This window comes from Talpa occidentalis, unplaced genomic scaffold (genome assembly GCF_014898055.3).
Source record: "Talpa occidentalis isolate TD23 unplaced genomic scaffold, MPIMG_talOcc4v2.1 talOcc4.7, whole genome shotgun sequence".
NCBI classification, from domain to species: domain Eukaryota; kingdom Metazoa; phylum Chordata; class Mammalia; order Eulipotyphla; family Talpidae; genus Talpa; species Talpa occidentalis.
This window is the reverse complement of record NW_023605083.1, coordinates 135,837,095-135,844,927: the sequence shown is the minus strand read 5'-3', so window position 1 is coordinate 135,844,927 and position 7,833 is coordinate 135,837,095. Positions and strand designations below refer to the sequence as shown.

Below are 7,833 nucleotides of genomic sequence, written 5' to 3'. Positions count from 1 at the left end.
GGAAGGCTGGGGAAGTTGCCCAGCCGGCCTGGGTGAGCGGCCGCCTGCTGCAGCTCCATGGCCCGGCGGGGTGCCTGCCACCCCCGCCCAGCCTGCTCCTGGTGCTCCTGCGCTGCGCTGCGTGGGGCCCAGGGTGCAGGTTGTGCTGGCAATACCGGGGCCTGGACTCCGGCCTGCAGTGGGGTTAGTAAAAGCACCTGAGGTGGCTGCCAGGCCTCTGCACTGTGGTTCCTGCCCGTCTGCAGCGCCCATGTCTACTCTCCCTCTACCACCCGGCCTGCTAAAGGGGGTGGCCAGCCATGAGGCCAGGAGGGGTGGTCCTGTGACTGCCAGGACGCCCACGCCCTGGTTTCCCATGCACCTCCTGGCCCCTCTCTGTCCTGGCCAGGCACCTGCCTGCCATCCCCCCATCATGTGCATGCTCAAGGGCTGCCTGGGGTCACGGGTCCTGCTCTGGGGGCCGAGCTTGCGGCTTGCAGGATACGGCCGCCTGTCTCTCGGGGCTCTGGAGGCCCGCCCGCCCGAAGTCCAGCACATGTGCGCCTGCAAGGGCGCGGCGTCCTGCCGCCTTCCTGGCACAGTGGACTCTGGGTTAGGCAGAGAGCCCCCCACAAGGCCTGGGGTCCCCGTGGCCCTCATCTGCGGTACTGGCCTTAGGAAGAGGCCCGCTGCCCTGGAGGCCAGGCAACAGCACAGCCCGCCCCAGAGGCTCCTCGCTGGGAGTGCACCTCATCCCTGCCTGTGCCCCCATGACGCAGGCCCTTACGGCCGTGAAGCCCTCAGATCCCGAAGTGGGGCTCACCTGGGCTCGGGGCCAGAAAGCCTACGCCCCCCAGGGCCTCGCGGAGCAGGACGGCCTGATGGACGGCGCCTGCCCGCGCCCCCACGCTCGGCTCGTGTTCCCGAGAGCCAGCCCTGGCTCGCCCCAGGCGGGCAGTGGCCGGGGCGGCCCCGCGCAGGCCCACCGGGCGGCGCGCGCCCACCCTGGTCCTCCGGCGCGCGGGACGCCGGACGCCGCGCCTGGCCGCGGGGCCAGCAGGACCCACGGGCTTCGGAAGCGCTGCGGCCCAGGGGTCCTGCGCCCTCTGGCTGCGCGGAAGACGCGCGGGGCCGGCTGCGGCCCGCGGCGGAGGCTCCGGTTTCCCGCCTTCTGCCTTAAGCTCGTCAGCCCTTCGCGCAGCCTCCGCCGCCCCCGCCCGGGCCCCGCCCCCGCCCGGGCCCCGCCCCCGCCCGGGCCCCGCCCCCGCCCGGGCCCCGCCCCCGCCCGGACGCTTTACGCCAGAGGCGCGCGGCGGCCACGCGGCCGTAAAGCGCCGCGGGCCGCGCCATGGCCCGCCTCGCGCCGCGGGTCGAGTACCTGGCGGGCTTCCGCTGCCCGCTCGGGGGCCTGGCGGCGGGCAGGCCCCGGCTGCTGTGCCGCGGCGCGGACATCCTCCTGTCCCCCGGGGGCGAGCTGCTCCACGTCTACGACCGCGAGGCCGGGCTGCTGACGGTGGGCGCCGCGCGCGCGGGCGGGCGGGGCCTCGGGGGCGGGGCCTCGGGCGGGGCGGGGCCGCGGGGCGGGCGGGGCCGCGGGGCGGGGTGGGGCGGGCGGGGCCTCGGGGCGGGGCGGGGCGGGCGGGGCCTCGGGGCGGGGTGGGGCGGGCGGGGCCTCGGGATGGGGCGGGGCCGCGGGGCGGGGCGGGGCCGCGCGGGGCGTGGTTGAGAAGCTGAGGCTACCCGGCCCCGCCCCCGCAGGCTGCGTACAGGTTTCCCGCCCAGGTGTGGCACCTGCAGCTGCTGGCCGGTCACAGGGCACTCTTGGTCCTGTGTGCCCAGAGGGGCATTTACTGCCTGTCGCTGGAGCAGGCTGGCAGGTGAGCAGTGGGGTGCCCGCTGTACCCCCCCAGCACTCAAGCAGCACGTGCAGCCCAGAGCAGGGTCCTGCTTTTTTATCTTTGGGGGGCCCTCTTCCTCCTGGTGTGACTCCTTGGGGGGTGTTTCTAGACAGCATGAGGGCGAAAGCACCTGCACCCGAGTGGGGTTAGCGGAGACACGGGCCACGCTGGCCTAGGCCTGGAAGGCGGTGGGTGCACCTCACAGGTTGGGCCTAGGGGGGGCGCAGGCCTGGCAGGCCATCGTCATGGAATTTCCCACCTGAACCCCATTTCTGTACACCTCGGCCCCCTGCTGTGTGCACGGGTGGGAGGGGCAGAGCCACCCGAGGGCTGCCAGCCCCGGGCCCCGTGGAGACCAGCGGACAGTTCTGTGTCCCAAAGGACCGTGCACCGGGACGGCAGGGACAGCGAGAGCCCGGCCCCTGTGGTCGCCGTGGAGCCCGACGCCTGTGTCCTCGCGGACGCCACGCTGTGCGCCTTCGCCGTGCTGGACCACACGCTGGCCGTCCTGGGGCAGGGCCCCGCCCGGTGGAGGCTGCAGCTGTTCCACTGCCCCTGCCCCCGGGGGGCCCCCAGCCTAGGAGGCCAGATTGGGGAAGTGGAGCTGCCTCCTCAGGCCCCTCCAGGCGGGAGCCCGGGACAGCCCCCCGCCCCCGGCTTCCTCCCGGTGCTGTGCTGCGTGTCACCGCCAGGGCAGAGCAGTGGGGGCTTCACGCTGGAAGAGCCCCTCTTCGGGTTGCTCTTTGGAGCCGATGCCTCCATCCTGCAGTCTCCCGTGATCCTCTGCGGTCTCCCTGATGGCCAGCTGTGTTATGTGGTCCTGAAGGCCTTGGTCACCTCCAGGTTGACCCCTGGTGACCCCAAGGCCCTCGTCAAGATCCTCCACCACCTGGAGGAGCCTGTGGTCTTCGTGGGGGCCCTGAGGACAGAGCCACAGGCTGAGGACACGGGGGACATGCACTCTGACTGCCTAGTGGCCCTTGGTCACCACGGCCGGATGCTGGCCGTCAAGGCCAGAAGGGACGCGGGTGGGGGACCGGTGCCAGAGCTGCGGGACTATTGCCTCCCGGGGCCAGTGCTTTGCGCCGCCAGCGGGGGCAGCTGCCTGTACCAGAGCACCCCGTCGGGCCTCCATGTGCTGGACCTGGCTCGGGGCGGCAGCCCCCAGGAGCCCACCCTGCCCACCCCAGGCCGGGGAGTCCTGCCCCCCATGCTGTGTCCGGCCAGCTTGAGCGTCTGCAGCCTCATGAGCCTCTGCGTGCCGCCTGGGACTCGCGAAGGTACGAGCCACGCTGCTGCTTAAACACAAAACGCAAAGCCTCTGCGTTCTGCTTCCCCGCGACCTGGTGTCCCCGGCCACAGAGCTCCCCCAGCTGCAGGCTCCGCCCCTCGCCCTCAGGCCGGGGGTGACCTGGGCCGGGGGCATCTGAGCAGGTCCTTCGAGGGCCAGAGGCGGCGGCTCCGTGCCCCTGGGGGTCTGCCCGGTGGCGGGGGTAGGGCGGCCGGCCTGAGCAGGCTGGCTCTGGGAAGGGCCCGGAGGCCGCGGGGGCGAAGCGGAGGAGGCCTGGCCAGCTGGAGCCGCCCGGGCTGGCCAGGCCTGTCAGGGTCTCTCTCGGCCCTTTCAGTCCCCGCACATCACTGGGCCTCCGGGCGCCGTTGCCGCGGGTGCTTCTTAGGGGAGGCCGCGACTGGACGTGTGTGGGCAGTGGCCCCCTGGGGTGCTGGGCCTGCGGGGTGACCCGTCCTGGAGCCCGGAGCACGCAGCCCCAGCAGCTCACCCCCTATCCGACCGCAGACGGCACGGAGCTCCTGGCCATGTCGGCCAAGGGCCGCCTGCTCACCTGCCACCTGGCCCCGAGCCCCTCAGGAGCAGCCGCGGCCAGCACTGACCGGAAGATCGCTGGCCTGCTCGCCAGGGTGGCCGCCACGTCTGAGAGGTGAGCGGCTCCGGGGCCGCCGCCTTCTGCCTGGGGCGCCCCTTCTCCCTGCTGCCGGCCAGGGCCCACCGAGAGCCTCCGGGCGTGTGGCCGGGGCCAGCCCCTGCAGGCAGCGCCTCGGCCCGGGGTCAGAAGGCCCACGTTCGCGGGCGGCCCTCCCTGGGTGCCCGCCCCGCCGCTGGTGGAGGGCGAGGCTGTGGTCCCGCGGCCCGACGCTCCGGCCTCCAGCCCCCTCGCGCTCCCTGCAGGGCGTCTTCTCTGCGGAAGGCCCTGGACCAGCGGAGCCAGGCCTTGGCGCGCCTCAACGAAGCCATGAGCGTGAGCTGCGCCCTGCTGTCCACCCGCGCCGGCCCCCCGCCCATCTCCTGCAGCACCACCACCGCCTGGCATCGCCTGCACCCGCGCGACGTGCTGGTGGCCACCTGCCAGCTGGAGAACCGCAGCAGCCTCTGCCTGGGCCCCGGCTGGGCCCTGTGTGTGCGGCTGCTGCCCCCCATCCCCTCAACCGGCCCCACCCTCACCTGCACCGTCCCCCTGGGCCGGTTCGGGCCTGGCGGGCAGCGGGAGGTGACGCTGCCCCTGGGCCCTGGCAAGGATGGTGCGCTGGACCTGCCGGTGACGGTGTCCTGCACGCTTTTCTACAGCCTGAGGGAGGCCATGGGCGGGCCCCCCGGACCCCAGGACCCCCCCGGCTGCCCGCCTGAGCAGGACGGCGTCTGCCTGCCCCTGAGCGAGCACACGGTGGACCTGCTGCAGGGCCTGCGCTTCCCCGGCCTGGCCGAGCCCCCCGCGCCAGTCCCCAGTCTGCTTGGCCCTGCTGGCGACCCCGTGGATGCCTTCCTGGGCACGTGCCGCGGGCCGGGCCTGGAGCCAGCGGGACCCGCCCCCCTGCGGGCCACGTTCCTGCTCCCACCAGCAGCCAGCATCAGGGTGTCGGCCGAGCTGCTCGGGGGCGCCTTGGGGGACATCGGCGCAGGTCAGTGACTCTCTCTTCACTCCGGCCTTGAGCTGCCCCCACCCCGGCCCCGGCTCACCCTGGCCTCACTCCAGGGGCGCCCCTGTGCTGTGCTGCCCTGCAGTGGCTGCTGGCCGGGAATGCTGCCGCCGACGTCGTGCGGGCCCAGGCGCTGTCCTCTGTCCAGGGCGTGGGCCCCGACGGCACTGACGTCCACCTCGCCGTCCGTGAGGCAAGTGGAGACTGGGCTTCCAGCCTGGGCATGTTGGCCCTGACTGCAGGCAGGGCTGAGGCCTCGGGGCCCCAGGGCCACCCTCGCGCCAGCCCCCAGTGGCTTAGTCATGCTCTGCGCCCACAAGTCCCTGTGTCTCGGGTGCCCACCCCCAGCGCCTCGTCTCCCGCCCCCCCTTTCTGTGACCCTCCTGTTCCTGCCTCGGGGACCAGGGCACGGCCAGCGGGCATGACTGGGCACAAGCCAGGGCTGGTTCCAGGCCACACGAGCCTTGGTGAGCAGCCGCTGCCCCCAGAGACCCCTTTCAGGCCAGGCCGAGGCCAGGTTGGCACCTAGGTGGGGCACCCCTGGGCCCCGGGTCTGGGGCCTGGTGGTGGCTCCACAGGGGAGGCAGGGCAGGAGCTCGAGGGCCTGTGGGTGCCCTGGCGTGATCGTCCCCGGGCCCTGTGTGCCCTCCGGGGCCGTCCTTGGCTTGCTGACCCAGGCACCCAGCCGACTCGCAGCCTTGGCCTGGCCGGCTGGCGGTGCCAAACAGCAAGCCTCCCGGTGTGTTGCAGGAGACGCTGTCGGGCCTGAACCCGGCGGGCCCCATCCAGGCCGTGGACATCCAGGTGCAGAGCCCCACCCTGGGGCACGTGTGCGGGGCCCACCACGCCATCCTCCGGCGGGTGCAGGTGCGGCCGTCGCCGGGTGCCCCGTGAGCCCCCGCCCCCAGGTGGGCCAGGGCCTGGGAACAAGGGTTGGGGAGCCAGCAGTGGGCGGCTGGGGGTGCTCCCGCTGGGGGTCCTGGGAGGGCCCAGAGCAGGGTGGGGGGAGTCGGACGGCAGCCCCAGGCCCCCAGCCCCCTCCTATGTGTGCCCAGGCCCTGGTGGCGGAGCAGGCTGCCCGGGGCGCCTGCCCACCGGATCTCGACCTGCAGCGCCTACACCAGTTGCAGGCCGACCGCGAGGTGAGGCCCCTGGGGTCCTGCCGCCCCTACCTCCCAGCAGGTTCCCGGGGGTCCCCCATCCAGGGCATGGTCCCCTAACACGGGGGCATGGGCAGCATCCTTTCTGTCTCCTGCCCCCTCCGCTTGCCTGCCTCTGCCCTGAGGGCTGTGGGGTGCGGCTGGGCGGCCCTTTCCTTAGCATCCCCGCAAGTATCTCTGAAGCCACCCCCGTGTCCCGAGTAGGATTCCGTGGGGGGGCCCCGGGGAGGGGGTGGCGACGTGCCGGCCAAAGTGGGGCCCTGAGCCGCTGCTGCCCGCAGAGGCTGCTGCGCGAGGTGCGGACGCTGCGTGACCGGCTGTGCACGGAGGACGGGGCCGCGGACGGGGCAGGCACCGTGGCCCAGCGGCTCCTGCGGGTCTACCAGCAGCTGCGCAGCCCGGGCCTCCCCCTGCTGTGAGCCAGGTGGGTTCCACCCGACCGGCTCCCAGGCCCATCACCCAGACAGATCCCCAGACGCAAAGGCTGCTTCCTGGCCCTAGATCTGGGCGCACGGTGGACCTGGTCCTTGCTGCCCAGGCTCAGGGTGAGCTGGGCTGCTGTGCGGCAGACCCCCGGCAGCTGTCGCCCAGCCACTGTGGCCTTGTGGGGTCGGCCGGCTCCCTTCCCCAGTCCCAGCCCTGTCCCTCCCTCCAGCAGCTGCCAGGGCCTCTGCGCTGGACCTGGACCTGCTGGGCCTTCCCGCCTGAGCCAAGCTTGTCAGCGACATCCTGCCACCCGGAAGCCCGGCCCCGGATTCAGGTCCGGACCCTGGGGCGGAAGTGCCATGGCCGAGTGGCCCACGGAGGCCAGGGAGAAGCAGGGCCTCTGGGCCGGGACTCGGATGGGCTGGCCTCTGCTGGTCACTATTTCTGCCCAGAGCCGCCCCCACGGGACCTGTCAGCAGCTCGGTCCACCCCGCCCTGCCTCCTGGGGGTGCCTTGGGCTGCTCCTCTGCACGGTGACCGAGGCGCGGGGCCCCAGTGCAGGCGGCTGGGCGAGCAAGCCCTGGCTATGCCCCAGCTGCGCTCGCGGCCCACCGGGACTGGACTGTCCCCCAGCTGTGCACCTGAGGGCGTGGGCCTCACCCCCCCCCCCCCCCCCGTGACAAGTGACCCTTCCTGCTGACCGCGTCACCTGAGCTGTTCTTTGCGCTGCGCCTCTCTGGTTGGGGGAGGGTTCCGGCCTGGGCGCCCGGTGCACCGAGCCCAGCGCTGGGGAGGGGCCTCCCTGGAGCTGCCTGTCCCTCCAGAGGCGAGGGCGGGTCTGGCTGCAGGTGCTCAAGGCGCCCCCACTGCAGGCTGCTTGGGGTGGAGCAGGCCCCAGGCGAGGAGCCCTCACGGGTGGTTCCGCCAGCGCCAGCCAGTTCGGGCCACAGGGGCCGCCTGCGGGGCTCGCGGACAGGGCGGCCGCGAGCGGGGCCCCGGGGCCCCAGGCAGCTCTGGCCCGGCGTGCTGGCCCCGGAGAAGCGCGGGCGGGGACCCCACCTCTGCGGGGCTGCCCCGGGGGCGGGGCGGGGCGCGGCCGCCGTGGCCACCGTGGTCTCCGGAGAAAGAACCACACGCACACTCCGAGCCCGCGAAGCTGAGCGCAGCCGTGATGAGCGAGGGGGGCGCGGGGACAAGCCAAGGGGGGGACAGCCATCCGCCCTGCACCCCTCTTTGCACTGTGGCCCCCACCACTCGCCCCAGGCCGCACCCCAACGCCGGCGCCCCGCCTCTGCCCCGCGGGCCTCTCCTGGGGACGGCCCGGGCGGGCGGGGCGGGGCGGGGGCCGCAGGGGCGCGGCGGCTGGTGCGGGTGGCGGGTCCCAGGGTGGGGCGTCCGCGGGGGGCCGGTGGACCCCACAGGCGCGTGGGGGCAGCGGG

At 73.9% G+C, this 7,833-nt stretch overlaps 1 protein-coding gene across 3 annotated transcripts; it reads left to right on the top strand.

Moving 5' to 3' along the window:
• The first annotated feature begins 1,327 nt into the window (after positions 1–1,327).
• FAAP100 (FA core complex associated protein 100) lies at positions 1,328–6,661 on the top strand. 3 transcript variants are annotated; one of them, XM_037494334.2, is made up of 10 exons: positions 1,328–1,492; positions 1,738–1,856; positions 2,259–3,157; positions 3,673–3,814; positions 4,063–4,790; positions 4,865–5,001; positions 5,559–5,675; positions 5,864–5,950; positions 6,250–6,392; positions 6,627–6,661. In XM_037494334.2, exons 1-9 carry the CDS (start codon positions 1,328–1,330, stop codon positions 6,385–6,387), a joined length of 2,532 nt encoding a protein of 843 aa, XP_037350231.1. In that variant the 3' UTR covers positions 6,388–6,392; positions 6,627–6,661. The 3 variants fall into 3 exon arrangements, with proteins under 3 accessions (XP_037350231.1, XP_037350230.1, XP_037350232.1); XM_037494333.2 differs by having other exon boundaries at positions 6,624–6,659; XM_037494335.2 differs by lacking the exons at positions 5,864–5,950; positions 6,250–6,392; positions 6,627–6,661 and having other exon boundaries at positions 4,894–5,001; positions 5,559–5,598.
• The last annotated feature ends 1,172 nt before the right edge of the window (positions 6,662–7,833 follow it).

What these genes read in the sequence shown, in the direction of transcription:
- FAAP100 (XM_037494334.2), top strand. Translation starts at nt 1,328, where the DNA reads ATGGCCCGCCTCGCGCCGCGGGTCGAGTACCTGGCGGGCTTCCGCTGC. An exon ending in TCGCTGGAGCAGGCTGGCAG is followed by an intron (nt 1,857 to 2,258) that starts GTGAGCAGTGGG and finishes TGTGTCCCAAAG; the next exon opens with GACCGTGCACCGGGACGGCA. An exon ending in GCCGCCTGGGACTCGCGAAG is followed by an intron (nt 3,158 to 3,672) that starts GTACGAGCCACG and finishes ATCCGACCGCAG; the next exon opens with ACGGCACGGAGCTCCTGGCC.